Raw genomic sequence first — 27,813 nt, forward strand, 5'->3', positions numbered from 1 at the left:
CTCTGTTCGCTCTTTACAAATGTATGGATTAACTTACTCCTCAACTTTTACAGTTATTTTTCGTTTTATTTTCACTTTTTTAACTAAACATTATTACATACTTTTCCAGTTCTTAGTTTTACATTTCAAAGAAAACCATTTTTCGCTTCTATCGTCAAAACTGATTAGCTAAAATTAAATTAAAGAGAGAGAGATAAATAACGTAATGTTAACTTTAAGCTGTGTCTTTAAAAAAATTGAAATCCCTTTAACTGCCAGGCGCTTCATTAATTAATTCTTAATGGCCGGCCGTTATGTCTCCAGCTTCATCCACGATAATAAATTTTTGTACAACTAAATGTAATTTATGTATTTAATTGATAACTATACATGTATTGTATGTATGTGCATTATGGTTTTATTCGTTTGTATGGGTGCGCTATATCCCACTTATTTAAGACATCGTAAATTTGTAACTTACATTTTCAATGCATGAATACATAAGTATTGATTCTAGGCAAACGAGATTTAAGTGTAGAGATTACCGAAGGTGTGTCAAAAACTACAACAAAACATTGCGCTTGAAGAATGTTTTAAAAAAACATGACTTTTCATAATTGAAAAGGAATTTAATTTTGGTATACATATTTTGGCACATTATAGTTTTAGATAATAGTCATCAGGGAACGGATTTTACGGAAATTGCCTTTTCTTCTGCTAAAGAGATAGAGTATATTCGATTAAGAATGTCCACGATTTAGCTTTCCCTGATTCCATATATACACATTTGATGTAGCCCTTTTTTTTGCCTTTTTTAAGATATTTGCCTTTTTCTGCCTATTACACCTTTAAAAAGTGATTATAGCGAGGAAAAAGCCCTTATTCCTGATAATATAAAAGTTTCAAACGTTCCATATTTAAATTGGGCGCCACTTGTATCAACTCGAGCGCACGTTCAGTACATTACAGGCTGTTATAAATAAAAATCAAGTTGATAATGAAGAAAATCGATGGACAAATAATGAAGTAATAAGTGGTCATATGAAAATGTACAAAGATTTTTTGTATGTAAAATTAGCAGGAACGAATGTTACTCATAACAAAAAAATTAACTCGATTTTCGGAATCAGCGAGCAGTTCAATATAGGAATTGGATATGTAGTGGCGTAAGTTGAACATTTTTCCTGTAAACCAGTGTTTTTTTTAAGTTTTTGTCTCTTAGTGCCTTCTTTTGCCTTTTTTGCTATTTCTAGTGCCTTTTCCTGCCTATTTCGCTATTTTATTTTGTCTTTTTTATAGGATTTTGGTCCTGAAAATCCGTTCCCTGATAATAACTATCAACCCCACCATTTTAATAATAATAGCTTTCACGTTGTGAACAGCTGACTTAGCAGCCTGTTTCAAAAATTTGTTTTTGAATCGATAAATCCAGATCATGCACGAAAAATTTTAATTCTTTATTTATTTTCTTTAGAATTATAAGATTTCAATCACCCTGTGGGTGGATTGTTTTTTCCAAAATTCGCAAATATGTATTTAAAAGAATTCAACTTGTCTTCAGATTATGGCATTAAAGGATTCAACCCAATACAAGCGTGTTGTTTTGCTGCTTTCATTCGCCTGCATTCGCATTATTTTACTAAATATTAAATAAAAGTATAAAAATACATACATGTGTATATGTCTATTTTTGGGTGATTTGAGTACAAATATTAGCGCTAATTAATATTAAGTGAGCTGCATTCTTGTGTTTATCATTTATTTTGTTTTGCGCATATCTTGAAAAACAAACAAATTAATTGACGTTTAATTGATTTATGGAAATAGACATTGGCTAGCCACTTGCTGTAAATTTGGCCAGGTCATATACATACATACTTAAAACCTATACTTAAAGTAATGTAAAATTAAAGTTCGTTTGTAAGTGACGATGTTTTTTAAATTTTTTTTTGAGGTTTTCTTAGCTACGTAATAATTTTGAGTGTGCCATTCGTGCACAGGGAAGGTACTAATGCGGAAACGGATGACGACGTGCTGTGGCAAACTTAAAACGGAAGCTAGTTGCTGCTGCAACAACAACATAAAATGTTTGTTAATTAGACGGTGCAGCAAATTTCAAAAAGTTGGTGGTGATGGGAATCGGTCCAACAACATTTGATTAAGCTGACCAAATAATGAAAAAGTACCAAAGGATTTGAAAAAGTTGGTTACCATTTCTTTTTTAACTTAATTTCTAATTTCGTGTTTTCAGGTGTTATTTCTTGTAACAAAAAAAAATAAAAAAATAAAAAAACATTTTCCAAAGTAACGGAGCGGATGGAGGAGTTTATAATTTTGTAATATATATGTATGTGTGTATATACGTATATGTATGTAGCAGAGCTGGACACTATGATTACGATTAAATTTTGTTATCCCGAAAATTTTCAGCATTACGATTACTGTAATTGTAATTAGAACATGCTTGATTGCGATTATTTTTATTGTAATTTAAAATTTAAAAATTTACGACTACTGTAGTCGCAATCGTACTTTTTATGATTACGATTATAGTAATTGTAATTTTCATGATTATAATTACTGTAATTGTAATCTCAAAGTTTTTAGGATTACAATTACGGTATTCGTAATAATGTTTTTAAGATTACGATTGCAGTAATTATAGTCCTTAAATTTTAAGATTACAATTATTATAATCATAATGGTAACATTTATCATTACAATTAAAGTAATCGTAATCGTATATAATTTAAGGATTACAATCAAGCAATCGTAATTAAAATGAAATCGTAATCAAAAGTTACCCAGCTCTGATATGTAGGTATGAAATTTGTGAGAAAATCCAAAAAAAAAAACATTGTAGTTTATTTTTGAACCTTAAGTTTACAACTTCAAATCGATATAAAAAGGAAATGGGAAACAACTTTTACCAATGCTCTTTTAATGAATGCAATTGGTCTCATTCCCATCACTTTTTGAGTGTTGCACTGTTTTATTAGAATATAAATACATTTGAGTACATTGCTTAAGATATACGGTGTCGCAATTGAGTTTAACATTAAACATTTACATTTTTTAATTGTTTTGTTTTTTAATAATAATGTTTGGAAAGGCGTAACCAATCCGTCATAGTTTAAAATAGAACGGAACTATTTTGTTTAACAGTCCAATGTATGAATGTACATACATACAGTGACGAGCAAAACTGTAACATGGTGTAACACTTTTTAATTCACCCACCGCTATGTTTCCAAGTTCTAACGACTTTCATCCTTTTGTTGTATATTCTTGTTGGTACATCCCTACTCCCTCTCTCATATCAATTTGAAGTCAATACAACAACAATAAAAATCCCAGCAGACAAAAATGTAAATTAAGGCAAATGTTACAGTTTTGCACTTACTCTCAGTTTTGCATTTTACAGTTATTTTTTACTAGTAAATAGTATAGTTAATCAGGAACCATAAATGTAAATAATAGATTTACTGTGGAAAGGCGGGACCGCAGGAAAGTGGCAAAAAATTTTGGAGTTTGCTACTTGAAAATATGGAATGAAAAAGGAAATCTATCAAAAAATATTACGGTCCAATATCTTGTGAACTTAGCAGCAAGTAGCGATGCAGCCACTATTACAGAAGCGCTTAAGGTATTAAACTTTAATGCAAATCAGTAGACAGCGAGGCGACGAATTGCCAAATTGGCGCAAAGGCATCATAAAAGAAGAAAAAAGCTAATTTGACCAAAATATATGTGCGAGTGGTAGCATTTTGCTGCGTCGCCCGAAAACCGGACCGTTGCCTATTGGGATATGTTAGGCCTTTCAGAATGCAATAAAAAACATATTTTTAAGTTTCAATTGAAGGTTATTTTGTCTGACAAGACTCAATTAATTGCTTTCAATCAGATGGTCGGGAATGGTATTGGATCAAAGACCCAAATTAAGCCCATGCGCAACATGTGAGGCAAACTGTGAATCACAGTGGTCGGTCAATAATAGTTTAATAAGGATATATGGAGGATATACCTCCAGAAGTTTTACAGAGATAAAAATAAGGTATGCCAAATCGCACCCTGAAACTAAAACAAGCAAAAGGGTACTGAACATTGTGTTAGTAGTTCTTTTTTCTCGTTAAAATTGTTAAAAAGTTCTTAAAAATATATGAGTGCAAAACTGTAACATCTGCCTTAATTTACATTTTTGTCTGCTGGTTTTATTATTGTTGTTGGATTGACTTCAAATCATTATGAGAGAGGAAGTACAGGTGTACCAATAATAACATACAACAAAAGTATGAAAGTCGTTAGAACTTGGAAAGATAGCGATGACTGAAGTAAAAAGTGTTACACCATGTTACAGTTTTGCCCGTCATATGTAGTTTTTTAACAGATACAGGCCAAAATACCGCTTATTACAAACTGCAAATGTATTTTATCCACTTTTCACTCTTCGTACTCAGAAGACATCTTTCTGTACATATACATATGTATATTACTTACTTCAAGATTAGGTGTTAGTTACGAAGTGTTTAGTTAAACATTCCACTATCCGATTTTATAGATTTCTAGCATTCATACATACTTCATTTTGTCTGTAGTTATCATTATATGTAGTAAGAAAATATGGGTGTTTTTGTTCATCTAAGGTGCATAATTTTTTTTTTTTTCATTTCTATTGTTTAATTAAAATTCTCAAACAAACGTGTAATTACACGCATGCGAATGTATTTATAAGGGAGTTGTACGTTGAAATAAATTAACAAGTACGACAATACAATACTCAATTTATGTACATACATATTTATGTATTGGGAGCTAGTTGTAAAACGTTACAACACAATACGAAATTCTATTTTTTTTGCTTGGAGGAGTGCGGTTCGTATTTGTGCTAAACGTAGTAAATTGTGATAATTATGGGTCGCAAAATGAAATGCGCACATTAATTATTATTATTATATATTTCGCATAAATACTACGTAAATCTTTTCCACTTAATTTGTCTACATTAAAATTGTTCTTCATGTTTTTAAAAATAAAGTACAGGAATTATTTCACAGTAAATTTCAAAATATAACGAATACATATGGAAGAGGCTCAAATACCTAAAACATATTACAATGTAAATTGTAACTTTTTAGTTTAGACATGGCTTGAATTCTTTGTAAAAAAGCTTAGGTTAAAGATTTACACTGATTTTACTAACATACAACGTTAGATACATAAACTAGTAAAATGTTGATTGGATTTTATTTAGTTATTATTTTGCTATTAATTGTTTTTGATTTTGTAGCCTTTATTTTTTGAATAATGATGTATATATGTACATCTTGTTCATGTGCTATTCTGATTTATACTGCTAATAACTACCTATTGAATGAATGTAAAAACAAATCACAGTTCTTTAAAAATCTGCACTGACCTAACCATAACTAACAAAAGTAGAAAATGGAAATGCAAACCAAAAACTAAATCCAACAAATTTTTACTAGAATATTTATCTAAAATTGCATATCCATGGAAATACTTATATTAAAGTTCTCAAAGTGCATTTAAGCAAAGTACATGACCTTCTTTGTGTCGGCGTGAACCGTTATTGCGCGCGCCATCGCACCAGGTGTCCGATCTTCTGAACAACCACTTTGATGAGATCCTTCGCCCGAGTCGTGTTCCTTTTCAACTAAATGATATCTAAATGAATAAAGACATAGTTAAATTTTATGTTTTAACTAATAAATTGTGTTAAATACAAACAATAAATAGTGTAAGGTAGAAACAGTTAAAGTAAAAAGAAAGAAAACTGATGGGACTCATTAACGTAAGCACTCATATCACCACATAAACTGCTACCGACTAAATACTTAACAGTACTACCGAGCGTACGGACGGTAAGAAGTTTAGTGGGTTAAAGTCCCACACTGAAGGGGAATGCAGACATTAGATGCTTCCTTTTCTTAAAAAAAACCTATACAGGCTCCGATTTTCGATTTATGGTGCATTTACATGGTATGAAGCCATATGAACTGTTGATACGCTAAAATAGAGGGACTACATGTTCCAATGAGGAATTCAATGATATTGAGTGGGATGCATATAATACATTTTTTCATATGAAAAATTATGGGGAGATACTGTAAACATACTGTTGTGATACTGTTAAGCATATGAAATTATAGCAAGTTGGATTTTCATACATATTCCCATAAAAAGTTTAACAGATGCAGAGATACCAAGGAGGGTTTTCCCCCATTTTGATGCCTTTTTAATATAAAAACCCACCGAAAAGGAGGAAAGCGGCAACTCCGCCATTCACATGCATGTCAAAAGTATGAATTTTAAAAATTAAAAACAATAAAAAAACAAATTCAGAACAAAGAAATTCTTTGTACTAGAACTTTTTAAATAGAAGAAACTCACGATAACAAACATAAAAACAAGACATTACAGAACATTTTAATGATATTGTAGCGGCAACACTGAAAGGCCGACAAGTTTTATCGGTTTGACTACAGTTTATGATCGATAACTTAATTCATTGGTTGTGAAATTCAATTGGACGCTTTTTCAGATTTTGAGCACACTACATTAGTTTAGTTTTTGTATTACTTTTCAATTCAAATATTTAATAAATAAAGTAAACTTGATTCAAATACTACAAAGTGGTGACCCCGACGGAAGTAAAGATGCCCACGGAAGGAGACGGAGAAATTTTCGTAGATGCTTCGAATTTGCAAATCGCTCGTGTGGCCATTAAACCGCCGCCATTTTGGAAGCCCGATGTTCGGCTATGGTTTCAGCAATTATTCGCTCAAATATTACAACAGATGAGACTAAGTTCTATACGTTAGTCGCAGAAATGGATTCTTCAGTGCTAAAGCATGCAGCAGATATCATTCAAGAGCCTCCGGCAGATAGAAGCCCAATTTATTCGCTCAAATATTACAACAGATGAGACTAAGTTCATGCAGCAGATATCATTCAAGAGCCTCCAGCATATAATAAGTACAACGCACTGAANAATGCATATGAGAAAATACCGAAATTATGCATATGCATACTTTCGTTTTAAAAGCGAAATAATGCATGTGAAAAAAAACGAAGTAATGCATACATGCACAGTTTCGGTTTAAAACCGAAATAATGCATATGGTAAGAACCGAAATAAAGCATACATGCACAGTTTCGGTTGAAACCGAAATAATGTCTAAATGCACAGTTTCCATATGCGCAATTTCGGTGCCCCTGAAGGAGTGCCTAATTAAGGAAATCAACGAATGAAGGAGGTACGTATGAAGCGCTTGCTGAGCGGTAATACAATAGATGGTAGGAAGCCGACAACTTTCCTTCGAGAATTGCGAGACCTGGCAGATGGTCATTTAGACGTGGCGGTAAGTCGCTGTGGCTGTGTCAACTTCCAAGGAACGTACAACAAATTTTGCAAACTGTAACTGGAGATCTGGATAGCTTAGCGGAGAAGGCAGACAATATTATGGCAGTCGCCGATGACTCTGGCATTAATGTTGTTAATGGCAATGTAGGTGCACTCGCATCTTTGCAAAGCACAATCATGGAATTAAACAAGCGATTGGAGCGTTTAGAACTTGGAGTGCCAAAAACAGTTATTCGTGCTGCAAACCGTCAGCGTGGCTATTCGCCTCGCGCGCGCTCTCGTAACGTAAGATCACCATCGGGCAAGTTGTGCTGGTATCATCGAAGATTTGTTACCCGTGCCACCAGGTGCAAATCACCTTGTAATTTTAGACCTGAAGCACAGGAAAACTAGTTGGCCGGTCCTTTTCGGCAACTAATCAAAGGATAGGGCCTGACGCATGTCGCCTGTTCATTAAGGACAGACTTTCAAAACTTTCCTTTTTAGTGGATTCCGGAGCAGAAATATCTGTGGTGCCACGCAACAGTAACGACAATTCTCAAGCTTCATTAGTAAAATTAGCAGCTGCAAACACCACTCATATAAATACAAACGGGCAAAAACAACTCACCGTGGATCTAGGCCTGCAAAAAAACTTGATATGGATATTCACCGTCGCGGACGTGACGCATCCTATATTGAGAGTAAATTTTTTAAAGCATTTCGGCATGCTCGTCGACGTAAGAGACCAGGCGTTGGTTCGCAATGGGTCAGGCCTACGTAGCGCGCCAAAATCAAAATATAACGACGATTAAATCGATCAGCGTGTATCATGACTTTGTGATCCGATATGCTGATCTGTTGAAGGAGCCAGCGCGACGTAAAGGGACTGAAACACAGCTATGTAACTTCGTTGAGACAAAGGGACCGCCAGTGTCATAAAAGGTGCGTAGGCTACCACCGGAAAAGCTGGCAGTAGCAAAAAGAGAATTTAATTATCTCTTGGATAAAGGCATATGCGTTCGGTCAAAAAGTCAATGGAGCAGCCCTTTGCACATAGTAAAGAAAACGGACGGCACTTGGCGTCCTTGCGGAGACTACAGGCGACTGAACTCAAGACGATCCCGGATAAATACCCAATCTATCACATACAGGACTTCGCTAGCGAACTAGCTGAAAAGATTTTTTTTTCTATTATCGACTGCAAAAAGGCATACCACCAAATACCGGTGCATCTAGCAGACGTGCCAAAGGCCGCAATCAGTACACCATTCGGACTATTTGAGAGTTCCGAAATAAGATCTGCTTCATTTGAAATTTGGCAGCACTATACATAGCATAACTTTGTTATCGACTATTCGATCAGCCGTTTATTTAGTGTGCTGATTTTGCTATCGTTGTTTTTTATTACAGTTAATTTTCATATGCGTAACTTTAAAAATAAGTGATGTGGAGAGCAAAGAACTTCAGCAAAGAAAATTGATTTTGGACTAATTCATGCAAAATCCACACATCTCCCAATATCGGTTAGTAAAATTGCTGAAAATTGGAAGGTCGACGGTACAAAATGTATTGTCAAATATCAAGAAATATTGCAGCATTGAGAAAAAGGCGGAATCTGGCGGAAAATCAGGCACTNGACTGCAAAGTTCCAGGACATACATACATACATACATACATACATAAAATAGTGTAGAAGGATGTTCCAAGGACTTTGAAAAGGAATCCGAATCTCTCTGAACGAGTTGTTGCACCTGAGTGTTGTTCTGAGAGCCTGTATTGTTTGGCCTGATTTGGCAACAAGCCATTGTGCAAAAGAAGCGCAAGAGTTTTATACACAAAATGGAATCAACATTGTACTAAAAGAGGCCAATCCTCCGAATTGCTCAGAGCTCCAAACGATCGAGCGTTATTTTCATTTCATTTATTTCATTTTCTTAATGCATACATATTAACACAGTATTCTAAGTTCATGTTGCGTTCAATGAGTACATCAATGCTGCATTAGAAAAGTTAATGGCATTATTAATATTACAAAGTAAAATAGTTTTAAATGCCAATTTCAATGAATATTAGTATAAATTTTGTGGGGTGAACATTGAAAAATAAAAGTAAACAAATATGTAATAACGTTAGAAAGAATCAATACAAGATACAAATCCAAGAGACTCCAAAGAGAGAAAAAAACAACTATATTTACATTACATACATTATTTTATGATATGCTCAGATTACAATATAGACCTCAGCGAGGCTTCAATTTCACAGTGGTTTAAGTTGAACAGGTGAGCTTTAACATTGTTTTGAAATAAACTGAGATTTCTTATGACCTGTACAGAAGCAGGAAGTGAGTTGAACAATTTACAACAGGCGTACATATAAAAACATCTAAAGTGAGACGTACGAGCAGGCGGAACGTGAACAATTGGAAGCAAGTTCCTGCGCAGGTTATAAATTTCTGACGGTAGACTTTTCAAGTATCCAGATTTGATGAAAAAAAGTTTTAAAACTTTAAAACAGTATAAATGTCGCACCGGCAATATATTAAGCATTCTAAAAAATTGCATAGCGTGAGTTTTACGATTTGCGTTACAGATACGTCTAATTATGCACTTTTTAATTGTAATGACCGAGGACAATTTACTAGCCGAAACACCACCCCAACAGCTGATACCGTATTGCAGCTTCGATTGAAATATTCCGTAGTAAACCATTTTTAGTGTAGAAGTAGAACAAAACTTTTTAAGCCGGTATAAATGACGACTGATGTAGAGAAAGTATTGTTTTAGCGTATTTAAATGTTCAGACCAATTTAAGCGGTTGTCAATTACTACTCCTAGGTATTTAAACTTTTCAACATTTTCAAGCTGGAAACAAATATCGTCGCAGTTGACGGTGCACGCGAAAGACTTTTTTGACTCATTCAGAGAGCACTCATGATTATGCAAATTAAAAAAAAGTTTGGGGATTATTTGGCCACGAGGCTAAAGTACATAAGCTTAGTTTTACTACTTACAGACAGTGTATGCAATGCAAACCAGATTCTCAGTAGATGTATGTCGTGATTAATGTCACATATTCCTTCAAAGTAGCTCGAAAGCGAAATTTAATTTAATTGATAAACTAAATGATATATTACAATATAGGTATTAAGTTAGAGAGGTTTAAGAAAGATAACTGCTGGAAATACATTGAGTACAATTGCCACCTCTTTGAAATTTTAAACTCAGTTAAATTGATAAAATAAATGAAATACTGCAATTTGGGTATAAAACTTTAGATTTTTAAGATGGCTTACAGCCAAAAATTTGTTTGAGGAGGTTTGCCACCTGTTTGAAAATTTAACTCAATTTATAGGTATCAAATTAAAGCGATTTAAAAAAGAAGACTTAAAAATACTTTTGAGGAGGGTTACCACCTATTTGAAAATTTTAACTGAGTTAACTCGACCTACAGTCGAAAATATGTTTGAGGAGCGTTGCCACCTGTTTTAAAGTTTAACTCAATTAAATTGGTAAAAGAAATGATATGTTACAATATGGGTACCAAACTAAAGGCATTTGAGAAATCTTGATTTAGAAATATTTTCAATAGGATTATGCCCTATCTAAAAGTAAAGACTGCAAATATTGGAACTAAATGAAATATTACATAATTGGTTCCAAACGAAAAGTGTTAGGGAAAGCTTTACTAGAGATTTGTTTTATGTTTCCACTTATCCAAAAGCCGGACAGTTTCAATGAATAAAGAATTTACAAAATCTTATTAAACGAAGTGATCATATTATCAACGAAGAGTAGGTATACAAATTTTGCAATGAAATAATAATAAAAAACTACTGATACAAATGAAAAAATAGTAAAAACCATACCTAACGAAAACATAAAAATATCCCAGCTGTTTAAAAAATCCTCAATGAAAACTTAAAATTGTTGTCACCATTCCCTAACATTATAAAATAGTTAACTTTTAATCAAAAACAATTTAATTTGTGGTCGCCATAGTCTACTACGTACTATATTGCGAGTAAAGAGAATGTGCCTGCTTTAGCGTTGAGTTTTTCCGACTTTCAAGTATCTAAGAATCTACCTTGGTGAAATACACACCTACCTAACAATACCCCCATTTTCCAGAAATTTGTTTGTTAAATTAGATGACCTGCTTCGGGTTTTTAGCAAAAATTTTCCGAAAATTAGCGGGAGCGATTTGTATAACGTTGGATAATATTATGAAGTTTATGATTATTATTATTATTCTGATCTCCTATTATATGCCCAATCAAACACTCACAAATTAAAGCGTGAGCAGAAGGGCATTTATGATTGCATATTGCAAATGTTAAGATAATAAGAGCTGCGGAACTGAACCACTCACGAACAATTTTTTATAAGGGCGTGTAATTTCTGGCGTATGCCAATAACATCGACATCATCGGTAACAAAAACCTCGAAGTCTCTCCTGCCTTTTCCAAGTTGGATAACGAAGCAAAGCACCCACGTCAGTGTTGCCAGTTGTAATTTCGAGAAAGTAGACAATTTCGTTTAGTTAGGAACCAGCATAACACCGATAATAATGTCGGCATCGAAATCCAATGCCCATGTTGGTATGACAACATCCGATGAGGCGGCTCTTGGAGTATTCGAGAGAAATATCTTACGGTAGATTTACAGGCCCCTACGCGTTGGCGACGATGAGTATGGGAACCGCTTTTCAGGTCTAAAAGTATTCGACTCGCAATCCGCTGGTGGTAGCGGAGGAGGAGGGAGGTGCCCACTGCAATGGAAAGACCAAGTGGAGAAGGACTTGGCTTCACGTGGCATTGCCCAATTGGTGTAAGTTGGCACAGAGAGAAGCGACTGGCGTACTTTTTTGAACTCGGTTAAAATCGCTTATGCAGTTACAGCGCCATATAAGAAGAGGCAAATGATCAATTATCTTCTTCTTGGATGCGCCAGGAGGAACTAGGAGAACATTCCTTATAAGATTGTGGCAACGGTTCGATGAGAAAATTACATAGCCGTAGCTCTCCCTACGTCTGGAACATCTGCGACATCGTTACCAGGTGGAAACACTTCTCATTTAGCCTTATGCTACCATTAAACATACAAATCATCGAAACTCCCACGTGCAATATTTCCAGAACATCCGGTATGGGAAAAGTACTTATTACAAAAATGTTAACTCATTGTTTGGGATGAGTGCACGATGGCACATACAAAATCGGTGCGAGATTTGCGTACAAATGTTCAACCGTTCGGGAATGCTTTGATATTTCTCGCAGGAGATCTGTAATTTCTATATTGACACCAGCGGACGAGATAAATGCTTGCCTGAAATATTAAACATTGTGGCAAGACGAAAATACATACATAGCAGTTGACTACGAATATGAGTGTCCAACTACAGAGCGGTTAATCAGCCTAGGTATTCTCGCGACAATTACTGAACATAGGGAACGGAGAGCTGCCAGTCAATGAGAGATTGGGACGAATTTTATTGCGTGATAATTTTTGTAACTTAGAAACATCGAAAGGAGAACTGATCGAAAGAATGTTTTCGGATATTCAAATTAATTATAGGAATCATGATTGGCTCAGTCAACAAGCTATTCTTGCCGCGAAGAATAAGGATGTCTATCAACTCAATAATGTTTTTCAATCCAGCATTCGAAGTGATGAAATAACATATATGTACGTCGATAAACACCATTATGGAAAGAAATGAAGCAGTTAATTATCCAACGGAATTTTTGAACTCGATTGATCTTCCAGGGATTACCCAATATACTGAAATTGAAAATAGGTGTGGTAATTATCATGTTGCGAAATATTAATCGGCCAAAACTCTGAATCCCAAATTCGATTGGCATTCGGAATCACAATCAGTAATGAAGATCAACCTTTGGAAAAGTATGGTTTAGATTTAGATGCCGATTGTATCTCAGATGGACAAATCTATGTTGCCTGTCGACAAACCAGATAGCCTTGATATCTACGTAGAGTATGGAAAAACGAAAAATATTGTGTACCTACACACAGGTATTGCAAAATCAAACTTATCTGAAACGTATGATTTATTTCGTTAATCATTTATCATCCATGTAACAGGAATATGCCACAGCAAAGCGTGGCAGGGTAAGCTAGTAAATGATATATACCTTCACCTGAATATTCCACGATATTTAAATAATTGAGTACAGTTGAAAAATAAACATTTTCTTTAATGGGTTAATCGCCAAAGGCAACTTAACTGATTACTTGGTATCGCGCCGATTCCCGTATTTCTTTGGAAATGTATCGTTCGTGAAGAAAGGGGGTGAGTAAATAATGTGAAATGTGGTGTTTGTGACTTTTGCATTTCTCTCTCTAAGTCCAACCCGTTTTTTTTTTATCAACTGTCAACATGACTGTTCTATCTGCCTCCATATAGTCGAAACCATGATACAGNGTATCGCGCCGATTCCCGTATTTCTTTGGAAATGTATCGTTCGTGAAGAAAGGGGGTGAGTAAATAATGTGAAATGTGGTGTTTGTGACTTTTGCATTTCTCTCTCTAAGTCCAACCCGTTTTTTTTTTATCAACTGTCAACATGACTGTTCTATCTGCCTCCATATAGTCGAAACCATGATACAGAAAAAGAAGGTAGTTTCATTGTCACTTTTCGGGCGCCATATTAACTACCTGAAAATTAAGCAGATTGTGACATTTCGTGCTACCATACCTAGTTCTCAATAATCATATTATATATATATTATAAAAAAATATATATATTTAAAATTGAAAGGAAATTTGTCTTCGATACGCGCAATAACGAAAATTGAAATTCATGATATGATAAATATTATAGTTATGGAAGTACTCCCGATTAAACTGGCACTTAGAGTCTGGATGTAAGTAGTGCGTTGAGTGCAGCTTGGCCGTCACGTAAACTCTNTTGAAATTCATGATATGATAAATATTATAGTTATGGAAGTACTCCCGATTGAACTGGCACTTAGAGTCTGGATGTAAGTAGTGCGTTGAGTGCAGCTTGGCCGTCACGTAAACTCTTTCCGCTCCACCTATTTTCCACCACGTAGTCCATATCCTTGAGGATTGCAAATACCTCAGCCTGGAAGACCGAAGCATACTTGCCAAGAGAAAAGTTAATCGTATCCCCATTAACTTCGATAAAGACCTCAGATCCTGACCCAGAGTCAGTTTTGGAGCCATAAGTGAATATTCGATTATGTGCGAGTCCGGGCTCAGTGCTGGTATTAAACCAGCAATCGGCCTCAGGAAACTCAACATTATAGAATCTCTTCACCAAAGGTAAAGGTGGCGTACTATCCTGTGGCATTGAAAAGACACAAGTGCTCAGATCTCTGCTGCTAGCAATTTCCGCCTGGCTCCACTCAGTGTTATACCAGCATCCGTTTTTTTTTAGTCTGCAGGTGGCCTTTAAGGCTTCCCCACGATGAAGAACCAAAGTTACGGTAAGTGCAGCAGTGCATCAAGAGCAACGCCACGTGTTGTAGAGAAATCTTTCGTACCGCACACGGCAGTAGTTCTTTAAAGTTTTGCAAGCAGACTTCCCACGCTCTTGATTGAGAATCTGCTCCACCATACCACTGACGCATAGTTGTTAATTATGGGTCTGGTCATAGAGGTATAAATCCAGAGGATTCCCTATGGTGACACACCCCACGTTTTACCAAAGACCAGGTTACATTGCCAAAATGCTGTCCATTTTTTAGAGCTTTTGAGTTCCTCGTTAGATTTCCACAACAGTTTCNTTGGCCGTCACGTAAACTCTTTCCGCTCCACCTATTTTCCACCACGTAGTCCATATCCTTGAGGATTGCAAATACCTCAGCCTGGAAGACCGAAGCATACTTGCCAAGAGAAAAGTTAATCGTATCCCCATTAACTTCGATAAAGACCTCAGATCCTGACCCAGAGTCAGTTTTGGAGCCATAAGTGAATATTCGATTATGTGCGAGTCCGGGCTCAGTGCTGGTATTAAACCAGCAATCGGCCTCAGGAAACTCAACATTATAGAATCTCTTCACCAAAGGTAAAGGTGGCGTACTATCCTGTGGCATTGAAAAGACACAAGTGCTCAGATCTCTGCTGCTAGCAATTTCCGCCTGGCTCCACTCAGTGTTATACCAGCATCCGTTTTTTTTTAGTCTGCAGGTGGCCTTTAAGGCTTCCCCACGATGAAGAACCAAAGTTACGGTAAGTGCAGCAGTGCATCAAGAGCAACGCCACGTGTTGTAGAGAAATCTTTCGTACCGCACACGGCAGTAGTTCTTTAAAGTTTTGCAAGCAGACTTCCCACGCTCTTGATTGAGAATCTGCTCCACCATACCACTGACGCATAGTTGTTAATTATGGGTCTGGTCATAGAGGTATAAATCCAGAGGATTCCCTATGGTGACACACCCCACGTTTTACCAAAGACCAGGTTACATTGCCAAAATGCTGTCCATTTTTTAGAGCTTTTGAGTTCCTCGTTAGATTTCCACAACAGTTTCGTATCCAGAGTTACTTATAGATACTTCACTTCCGGAGAATTTTGAATTGTGACTCCTTTCATTGTGAGGGCAATGTGACCATTCAACCTTCTCCGAATCCTGGTTTCGGACTATGCTTTGATGACGAAATATCTAACAATACATCTTCTTCGGACTATTTAACAAAAAAAAAAAAAGTTTTGTTATGTAAATTTATTTATTTTGTTTAAAATAAAATGAAAAACAGCTTTTTAACAAATAAATGTTTCAAAACTAGATTTTATTTTATTTCTTCATCTCTGCACATCGATATTATTCGAAGGATCTTTTAAACGCTTGAGAAAAACGTTCAAATTTGATTATCGAACACATCAACCTACTATTGTTTGTATGTAAATTTTACTCCCAAATATTTAAAAGAAAATCTGCTCTATCAAAAAATTTTAATGTCGCAAAGCTATGCTTAATGGTTACATCTGGAGAAATGTCAAAAATCTGCTTTATAATCAAAAAATAGTAGTAATGAAACTACCTTCATTTTTGTATCATGGTCGAAACCATGATAAAAACATAGCAAGGTAGAACCGTTCTCTCAATTTGTCGGCCATGATTTTTTTTTGAAGTTTGCCAACATTTTAAAATCATATAAAAGTGAAAATAAAAAATTGAAGTTGTTCGAAATTGTTGTTGCTTGAGATAGAAAATGAAAATGTGTGTGTGAGTTTGTGAGTAAATTTAAAAATTAAATTGTTTGGAAACGTCAAGAATTTTAAAAGAGACGCTCAGCGGTTCTAGCGGCTTAGATTTTTTACAATTGAGCAATTGTCAAAAATCTGCTTTTTAATCAAAAAGTTGTTTATTTAAACTACCTTCTTTTTTGTATCATGGTAGTTTCAAAAAACAACTTTTTGATTAAAAAGGAGATTTTTGACAATTGCTCAATTGTAAAAAATTCGATGCGGCGTTACCCAAATTAAGTTTTTTGGTGAAGGGGACTTTATATCCTAAATTTGGGAGTATAAATCAAATAGTTGTATAAACATTTACCTTTTAAAAATAATTAATAACTTATCTTCAAAAAGTTAAAATTTTACATTAAATTCGATAACTACTTGCCAAAATCTTTATTTTTACATTAATTAAATTTTAGTGAACATGTTTTAAAAGTTTTTAAGTACCATTATGTCATCTGATTATTACACAATGTAGCTAGCCAGGACTATTAAAGTTTTCTATATCGGATACGATTGTTTCTGATATAATTGAGACGCTGAAATTACACATTTCGATATTGTCTTTGTCCATGTCTTTCAAGTAACTTGAAAACGGAATTTACTTTGGGACCCATAGGACTTATGACTTTCAGAGAAGTGAGTATTATCCAATTCTAGTATGTTTCGACAATATCGTTGTTTCTTTGGGTAAAAATAAATACATTTTACATTTCAATATTAGAGGGGGTGTGTAACAAAATTGATGATTTATTGTTAGCATGAAAACTAGAAACTAGGGCTGTGCGATTATTCGATTACTCGAGCAAGTTGGTTAATCAATTATTTGGTTAATCAATTACTCGAGTAATCAAGATTTTGATTACTCAAAACGATGATTAATCGAGTTACTTGAAATATGATTACTCAAAAAAAATAATTTTGCCCCTTTAAAAAAGTATATGAAAAAAAAATGTTCGTTTTAATTTTTGAAAACAGAAACGTTGTTTTCAAAGTATCAAGGAACTTTAACTACTTTATACATATGTAAAGAGTTGAAATGTTGATTACTCATTTTACTCGAAATGTTGATTAATCATAAAGCAAATTATTCAAATATTTATGTTTTTGGTTAATCAAAAATCTTGATTACTCGAGTAACTGAACTTTTGACTAATCATAACTTCTAATTAATCGAATAACTGAGTTATCTACTTTATGATTAATTAAAATTTTGAGTAATCAATTAATCGCACAGCCCTACTAGAAACACAATTATCAACTTATTGAGCATTAGACCTTTTTCAAAAACAAAACGGGGAAATGTTCGGTTATTTGTGCAATAGTTTTGGTTTTTGTACAAATAATCGAGCCGTACCCAACAAAATATGTACCTTTACTTGTTCAAATTTCGATTATAAGAATAAAATGTAAATAAACAAGAAATTAATAACAAAATTTGAAGGATTTTAGATATTGGATACGGTAGCACAGTTTATGCTTCTTTCTGGCCTTTACAAAATGNGAAACACAATTATCAACTTATTGAGCATTAGACCTTTTTCAAAAACAAAACGGGGAAATGTTCGGTTATTTGTGCAATAGTTTTGGTTTTTGTACAAATAATCGAGCCGTACCCAACAAAATATGTACCTTTACTTGTTCAAATTTCGATTATAAGAATAAAATGTAAATAAACAAGAAATTAATAACAAAATTTGAAGGATTTTAGATATTGGATACGGTAGCACAGTTTATGCTTCTTTCTGGCCTTTACAAAATGCTTATTTCGGTACAATATGATCGTAATGTATTTTCAATACGAAATCAAAGCAAAACATCCCACGAAAATGTTTGCGATTTTAGAACAATTAGTGTATATTTGCAATCTACTGCAAAGAATGGAGTGTCATATCGTAAAAGGTTCAGAGAACTAACGAAACAAACAAACATTTTATGGTTTTATATTTCTTTCAAACCGCATTGCTATTTTTTCTAACTTTTCCTTTGGTTTAGCGCTGTAACCGCTTAAGTTATATCTTTTAATTTATGCATGTGAATTATTTTCAAAGAGCATTTTTTCATTTGCTTCTGAGCTTTGGGTACATTTTCTTATAGTACCTCTCATTCTTTTTTATATTACACATATACACTCCGATGTTCGGGATAGTATTTTGAATATACCATCAATATATGTAAAAGTAGTGGCGGCTGCTGTAGAGCATTACGCAGCGCCCGAGTTCAAGCCCAGTTTCCCACCAACATCAAAATATAAAAAACAAAAAAGTTTTTTTCTATTAGCGGTTGCCCCTCTTTTAGTAATAGTAAACCTCCGAGCGTATTCTGTCATGGAAACAGCTTCTCATAAAAATACAATTGCCGTAAAACTGTCCTTTACTTTGTGCGACAAAATCACGCACGCCACATATCGGAGGAGAAGCTAGGCCAAGCACTAACATATTGTGTAAGCGCCAATATTTATATCGTCGTTTGTGCCAAAAAAGATATTTGGTCACCGGAAGCTNATAAAAATACAATTGCCGTAAAACTGTCCTTTACTTTGTGCGACAAAATCACGCACGCCACATATCGGAGGAGAAGCTAGGCCAAGCACTAACATATTGTGTAAGCGCCAATATTTATATCGTCGTTTGTGCCTGGCATCACGCCCTTAGCCATTTATAATAAAATATCGATACTTAGACATAAGGAGAAGAGATAATTAAGTTTAAAAGAGAGAACCGTTTTTAATTAGGACAAGTTTTACTCTCTATCCTATAAAATTTAGGAAACCTCACATACGAGGCTTTACATTTTCCTGATGCGCGGTTTTGTACTTTAAACGACGATATGTAGAAGTATTGCATACATATTTTGGTGTCTTTTCAAGTATAAAATCCATTGAGAAACAGAAGGAAACGGCATCCATATGATTTCAACTTATGCCAAACGTTTCGTAAACAAGCAATTCTGAGCAACNTGTAGAAGTATTGCATACATATTTTGGTGTCTTTTCAAGTATAAAATCCATTGAGAAACAGAAGGAAACGGCATCCATATGATTTCAACTTATGCCAAACGTTTCGTAAACAAGCAATTCTGAGCAACAAACTGTTTTCCACAAAGATGTTTAAATGGAAGCATTACAAATATGGAAAAATAGCAATCCACAAGGCTTTATTGGCAGTAGATCATTTTTAAAGCACATTTAACAAAAAATAAGCTTCTAGTTTCTAAGCTAGCACAAAATAAAATTTTTTTATTTGTTGTTTACAAAAAAAATGCTTGGCAAGTATTTTTTTGTAAACAACAAACAAAAAAAATCATTTTGTGCTAACTTCTAAACTAGAAGCTTATTTTATTTTTAATGTGCTTTAAAAAGGATAGTATTTTGAATATACCAGCAATATATATAAAAGTAGTGGCGACTGCTGTAGAGCATTATGGTGCATTTACATGGTATGAATCTGTTCATAAGCCGTATGAATTTTCCTATAAAAGAAGCATAACCTATGAAGAAATGAATTAAAGCGATATATATTTAACAATTTTGACTTATATACTTGGCAACATTTTTTTTTTGTAAACAACAAACAAACAAATTTCATTTTGTGCTAACTTCGAAACTAATAGCTCATTTTTTTGTTAAATGTGCTTTAAAAAGGACCTACTGCCAATAAAGCCTTGTGGATTGCAATTTTTCCATATTTGTAATACTTCCATTTAAACATCTTTGTGGAAAAACCGTTTTTTGTTCAGAATTGCTTGTTAACGAAACATTTGGCATAAGTTGAAATCATAGGGATGCCATTTTCTTCCGTTTCACAATAGATTTTATATTAGAAAAGGCACCAAAATATGTATGCAATACTTCTACATATCGTCGTTTTAAGTACAGTAAAGTTACACAATATGTTAGTGTTTGGCCTATATTCTCCTCGGATATGTGGCGTGCGTGATTTTGTCACACAGAGTAAAGGACGGTTTTACGCCGACTCCCAACGGCAATTGAGATTTTATGAGAAGCTGTTTCCATGACAGAATACATTCGGAGGTTTACTATTACCAACAGAGGGGTCAACCGCTATTAGACAACNGCGTGCGTGATTTTGTCACACAGAGTAAAGGACGGTTTTACGCCGACTCCGAACGGCAATTGAGATTTTATGAGAAGCTGTTTCCATGACAGAATACATTCGGAGGTTTACTATTACCAACAGAGGGGTCAACCGCTATTAGACAACAATTTTTTTGTTTTTTATATTTTGATGTTGGTGGGAAACTGGGATTGAACTCGGGCGCTGCGTAATGCTTTACAACAGCCGCCACTACTTTTATATATATTGCTGGTATATTCAAAATAATATCCCGAACATCGGAGTGTATATATGTAATATAAAAAAGAGTGAGAGGTACTATAAGAAAATGTACCCAAAATTCAGGAGCAAATGAAAAAATGCTCATTGATAATAATTCACATGTATAAATTTAAAGATATAAATTAAGCGGTTACAGCGCTAAACAAAACGAAAAGTTAGATAAAATAGCAATGCGGTGTGAAAGAAATATAAAACCATAAAATGTTTGTTTGTTTCGTTATTTCTCTGAACCTTTTAAGATATGACACTCCATTCTTTGCAGTAGTTTGCAAATATACACTAATTGTTCTAAAATCGCAAACATTTTCGTGGGATGTTTTTCTTTGATTTCGAATTGAAAATACATTACGATCATATTGTACCGAAATAAATGCGGTATCTCTGCATTTTGTAAAAGCCAGAAAGAAGCATAAACTGTATAAAAAAATGAAAGGGAGAGGTATACATGCCTTCTATAATTTTGACTTATATGTATATTTGGCAAGTCTTTGTGTAAAAAACAAAAAATACACATTTTCATTTTTTTGCCAGCTTGGAAAATATACTGAAATGTGATATAAAGCTCATTAAAATGTTCTATAGTCTTGTTTTTAAGTTTGTTATCATAGCGCTTTGTATTTTGATTGCCCACTATACGTGAGTTGCTTCTATTCAAAAAGTTCTAGTACAAAGAATTTCTTTGTTTTGAATTTGTTTGTTTATTGTTTTTAATTTTTAGTTTTTTGTTTTTGGCCGTTTTATTATAATTTATTCGTTAACGAATAAGTTTTTAATTTTTAAAATTCATACTTTTGACGTGTATGTGAATGGCGGAGTTCCCACTTTCCACCTTTTCGGTTGGTTTTTATATTAAAAAGGCATCAAAATGGGAAAAACCCTCCTTGGTATCTCTGCATCTGTTAAACTTTTTATGGGAAGATGTATGAAAANACGTGAGTGGCTTCTATTAAAAAAGTTCTAGTACAAAGAATTTCTTTGTTTTGAATTTGTTTGTTTATTGTTTTTAATTTTTAAAATTCATACTTTTGACGTGTATGTGAATGGCGGAGTTCCCACTTTCCACCTTTTCGGTTGGTTTTTATATTAAAAAGGCATCAAAATGGGAAAAACCCTCCTTGGTATCTCTGCATCTGTTAAACTTTTTATGGGAAGATGTATGAAAATCCAACTTGCTATAATTTCATATGCTTAACAGTATCACAACAGTATGTTTACAGTATCTCCCAATAATTTTTCATATGAAAAAATGTATTATATGCATCCCACTCGATATCATTGAATTCCTCATTGGAACATGTAGTCCCTCTATTTTAGCGTATCAACAGTGCATATGGCTTCATATCATGTAAATGCACCATGATACAATAATTTTTAGAAGAGAGTGTCACTTCAACATTTCTGACATAAACCGTGTCTGTTAACAAACACGCACTGTCACGATATTGAACTAGGGGATTTTCACTTATTATATTAGGTATATTTAACTGAGCAATGCACGACCGTACCGCACAATCATATCTGCGATTGAAAAATGAACGGAACACATATTCTCCATCCACTTGTTTCGTAAACACGGCAGAGCAGAAAGTTTAAAATGTTTCATAGCCGCATCCTTTTGAGCTATTCCACGTGTTGCAATCTCTATGGAAGCAGCAGCTAATTTTTTCATTACGTTTTTTATGATTCAAATATCAAAGGCAAACAAAAGCTTTTGGGGAGCTTTTGCTTCGTGATCTTGTTTAAATGCGCCATTTAGGAAATGCGAATTTGTATGGAGAAATGCTTGATTTGGCTTCGCACACAAATGCAATGAATTTCATCAAAACGCCGAGCCCTTCTGTCATTCACAATAAAGAAATAAAACGCCAAAATTATCCGCTTGAAGTAATACATAATGGGCAAATCTCCGTAATCGTGCGAATCAACGCCGAAAAATCGCAAATTTTTAAATTGAGCGCACAAAAATAAATTATACATCAAATTGTTTGAAAATTTATTTGAGGAAACATTAAATTATTGTGTGATTCATTTTTCTCAAATCCTTAAAGAGTTATAAGTAAACACGATAATTTTTGAAAACTCAATGTTAGCGATGTTCTAGAGGGCGTGCTTTTTGCACGAGTTCAAAAATTTTCGAGACAGTATTTAAGAAGTTCAGGCGCAATGTGTATATCAAGTCAAGTCGTTTTCGAGATACAAATATCATACACAGATACAAACATCACAACTGAAATAGAAAAAGTCGTGACTAACAATTTCTATTTTTTTCATTAAATGATGTGGGAGTTGTAGTTCGATGAAATCCTTCATATAAATCAAAAACTGAATTTTGAATTTTTTATTAGTTAGGACTTTTTGAATTTCAGCGACGACGCTTTATTTTTTTTTTTTTGTTTTTTGTTATTTTAGACAAAATTTTTTTTTTGTATTTAGCATTTTCAACGACCTTTATGAAAAATGTTATCTAATGATGACGCTTAAAGCCAACGTCTTTTAGTCTGTCAGTGTGCTATCAATCGTGCCCCCCTATTATGAATTTCGTCGTCTCAGAAAACGGATGTCGAATGTTACAAAACACGGTTTTGAGAAAATTGACTTTGAAGTTTAAGGTCGAATTAATTGTAACTTTTGAAGGAGACGTAGTTGGTGTTATTACTTTTGATTTCCCATATTTTTACATTTAATATCTCTTAACGTTAATGAGAAAATTTACTTTTCATTCCGTATACATTTGTCGTAAGTAGCGTTTACTCACCACTTTGTTTTGTCCACAGAACATACGACAATAGTAAAGTATCTATTTCAACGACGATGGTATAATTTGATGAAAAAAACAGACATATTTATTAAATAATGATTACTTATTAGAAAAAACATAACAAAAACATAATCATGTATTTAATAAAAAAAATCTGTACATCTCTTATGCTGTAAATATGTTACGAACATACGTTTTCTTTATATAAAAACAAAAAACAATACTTAAATTCAGTCTTTTGTACATTTTTATCTCTTTCATTTCATTGGAGACTCAGTGCAAGCTAAAATTTAAAAATTTAAAATTTTAAAATTAGTTACTTAGTTTAATTTTCAATTTTAATTGTATCGTTATAGTAGCGGACCATCCAATTGTCGTAAGTTCAAAGTTTTGCGATACATACGACAAATGTTTTATGATTAAAAAAGGATTACATTTGTATGGGAATTTGTCGTATGTGCCACATACGACAAACGTTTTATGATTAAAAAAAAGGTACGTTTGTATGGGAATTTGTCGTATGTGACGCATTTTCAGCACATACAACAAAAGGCATACCCAATCATTAATATTATGTAACATACGACAAAATGCGCACGAAATATCTCAAAAACTAATGGAGATATAAAAAACTGGATTGCAGAAATCGAAAGAGCATGTCCAACTTAGTAAATCTGCATCAAAATCCCAAAATCGTGATTTTGCACATTCGTCATCCGTTTTCTGAGGCGACGATTTGTACGATGCACAATAAACGCTTGCATTCTGTTATTCTCTATTACGAGTCGATGTTTTCGTATGAAATCCGATAGTTAGCGTAGCTGATTTGCATGATACAAATATTTAAAGGTAAAACCAAGGCATATTTAACAAGGTAGAAGTGACAACTAGCTCGAACTCTCTTGTAGCTAGTTATAATGTCAAAAAACTGTAAACATACAAATTAACCCTATGAGTTGCGAGTGCTATGTTTGCTACAAATTAGCATCAATTGAAACTCATCATGGTGAAATTATACCAGGTGTAGTAATAAGACCGAGATGAAAGATTTGACGCTATCTTATTTGAAAATTTGCCTTTAACAATTTTTATAAGATAGCCGAATATCAGGAAAATAAAGCGAGAAAGCTTTTTCATTACTTCACCTGTTTATAATTTCGCCATGCAAATACATACATATGTACTAATTTTAAGAATTACTTCAATATTACCTTCAAATAATTCGCATCTTATATGCACATATACGTACATACATATGGGCAGTAAAGAATACCTCATAAAGGAAACCACGTAATTAAATGAAAGAGATGTTTTATGAAACTGTTTTAAACATTTTTTTGTTTCTATTCGCCCAATGTTTTTGCGCGTTTAGTTTCTTATTTAAATATTTACTTCTAAAAACATCCGCACTTATAAAAAAAAGATTTAATATTTTCTTCTACATACGTATGTATGTATATCAGTGTAAATCTAGGTCCTGACGTGGTTATGTGTGCATAATTTTGTAAGAAACTACTCTTACTCCGTTCTGAACTTTCGTGTGCTTCAGACATTTCAGGCACAGGAACCTCCCAGGGCATGGAAACAGTACCTGGGTATAAACGCATGCGCTTGAAAATATTTGCCTGCAATGGGCCAGTAATAAAACCGCGTTGAAATGGTTTTCACATACACGGGAAGAATCTTCCAACTGAACACCGTAGCTGTTCTCCCAACGAGGTCTTCTAATTTCGCAACTAGGCGCCTTAAAGTATCGCACCACTTTAACGCCTTGGATCTTGCCACACATAGCGCAACGCTCGTAGTTCCGCTCCTTTTCATTTTGGTATATGTATGTATCTATAAATATAAGTGGTCGAAAAAAAAAAATTCACACAATTGAAAACTATATCAAAGCACGCAATTGAATTTTTAAAGAAAATTAGATAATGCCAACTTGAAAAAGGTTAAAAGTTATTCATCATTTGACATTATAGTCGGTGTTCAAAAGAGAGAAATGTCAAAATCACTTCTACCTTGTTTAATACACCTTGGGTAAAACCGCTCGCTCAATTCGTCTGCCATTGGGGTTTTTTTTTGACGTTTGCTAGCATTTTGAGTTTTCTCTCTCGAAATGCTTCTAATGTCAAAGAAATTCAAAATAAACAAATGTAAATTTATGATTTGAAATATTTATTTATTCAGAAGTTGGAAAAACTAAAAAATTTCCAAACGAAAAATGAGTTGCTGCTTTAACGGCTGCGTAAATACCGTTGTCCACTGCAAGCAGAACAGTATCAAGTTTTTTAAAATATTAGTTATACGTAATATAGAAAATTGCATAGAAGTTCATTGAACACAATTGCTTACATTTGTTTATTTATTTACATACAAATGTATATATGTATGTATGTATGTGCATTTTGTTGTTTCGTCAAAATATATTTATTTGGTTTGAGTGAAAATAAAAACAAACAAATGAAATGACGGCGAGAGAAATTTTCAAAATGCTAGCAAACGTCAAAATTCCTAAAGCTGGCTCTCAGCGATTGTACCTTATAAATATTTGTATCATGCTGATTTGTGCTGGTTCTCAATAAAAAAGTGATCAAAAACCACAGCCATTCACAACAATACATCTGTCGGGAGCATGATTCAATAATTCAAGGTTATGTAATTTGTGACAGCTGAAATTTGACACTCCTTTATCTAGATTTGTATTTTGGAAATAGGAGAAAGGGGAAGAATGTGAACACCTTTTGCGAAAACGGTAGTAGAAAGGTACTAAAAAAGTACGCAAAGTATACAATTAGAAGTAAAATGTGTATTATTAATTCTATGTGAATTTTCAATACATTTGGAGTTTTAATGGAAATACTAAACAATACGTGAAATTTATAATTGTCATTTCCTGAACAAATATAGAATATCGACCTTTCAGCTTAGCAAAAACGAAAAATGCAGATCAGTAGAACTTTTTACGCTCATTTCAACCATACTGATTTCAACGGTACCAAATTTATTAGGCGCGAGTAAAAAATAAAGACGTACTAGAAGGTTAAATTTAAATATTTTGATATTTTAAATATTAATATCGTATGAACTACATAACCGATTAAAATAATGATGACGTCGCCATATATTATATTTATATGCTTTTATTATATTTTCAAACCAAAACCACTAAAAAGGAACAAATGTAATTTTTTCATGAAATAACTTTTTTGAAAATAAACTGCATAATGAATGGCAAAGAAATTTATTCTATTTAGAAGTATCAGTTATTATCTTTAATTTGATATGCATATTTTATCATAATCTACTTTTGGGTCTTAAGAATTTAGTGATAATAAAAAATATAAACAAACAAAGCAAATAAACCTCTTATATCTTCTTTATTTTTTAACTGCGCCAAATAAATTTGGTATAGTTGAAATCAGCGTAAAAAGTTGTATCAAGCGGCGATTTTGATTATTTTATTGTTAAATGGTCGCTATTCTAGACTTGTTCCAGAAAATTACGCAAACGAAGGTGATGCCAACAAATATTTAGTATGAAGAATTTTTGGTTTTACTACTCATATAACTAGAAACTGTAGAGTGAGCAACATTGTGCACAAGTAAAGGAGCCGATTTTATGTGTGGGAGCGAGAAGACTGTTTTATTACCAAACCTTTATATTATTGAATCATGTGTCGGGAGTGTGAAAACGATAATACGAGAACTGATTTCATACGATACGCTTGCAAGCGTTTATAGTCTATCGTACGAAAATTCATAATAGGGGGGTTATACACTCTAAAAAGTGCATGTAAAACTACTGCTAAAAAGTGTTTATTTTTCAACTCAAATCTGTGTAAATAAGATGTTCATGACATGATTTTTGAACATGAGAAGTTTAAAATATGCACATAAATTCAAACATGAAATGTTTAAAATTGCAAACATTTGAACGTAAAAATACATTTTTTACTAATAAAAAACATTAATTGCTCATATATAATCAATTTAAACATTTTATGTGTAATTTTGCTCAACGGGACAAATTTGGAATGTAAAAGTAAACAGGAAGTGTTTAATTATATTAAGACGGTGTGTAAATTTGCACAAATTAAGAGAGGAAACTGGTTACCTCTCTTTATATGCGT

At 33.6% G+C, this 27,813-nt stretch overlaps 1 protein-coding gene and 1 long non-coding RNA gene across 2 annotated transcripts in view; both read right to left on the reverse strand.

The window, feature by feature from the left end:
• Positions 1 to 4,615: 4,615 nt before the first annotated feature.
• The window catches only part of AGO1 (protein argonaute-1), a 56,269-nt gene continuing 33,071 nt past the window's right edge, over positions 4,616 to 27,813 (reverse strand). Inside the window, exon 8 of the mRNA XM_017619903.1 lies at positions 4,616 to 5,664. Coding sequence (XP_017475392.1) covers positions 5,526 to 5,664 — 139 coding nt within the window. The 3' untranslated portion in view covers positions 4,616 to 5,525. The remainder of the gene's footprint in view (positions 5,665 to 27,813) is intronic.
• LOC108365763 (uncharacterized) lies at positions 15,123 to 27,615 on the reverse strand. The gene is made up of 3 exons (XR_001847999.1): positions 27,391 to 27,615; positions 26,299 to 26,305; positions 15,123 to 15,133 (listed from the first exon to the last, which is right to left on the reverse strand). It is a non-coding gene; the product is annotated as an uncharacterized LOC108365763 (long non-coding RNA).

The sequence above is a fragment of the Rhagoletis zephyria genome, unplaced genomic scaffold (genome assembly GCF_001687245.7).
Source record: "Rhagoletis zephyria isolate East Lansing unplaced genomic scaffold, Rhagoletis_zephyria_1.1 Rzeph_scaffold_01990, whole genome shotgun sequence".
Lineage (NCBI taxonomy): Eukaryota > Metazoa > Arthropoda > Insecta > Diptera > Tephritidae > Rhagoletis > Rhagoletis zephyria.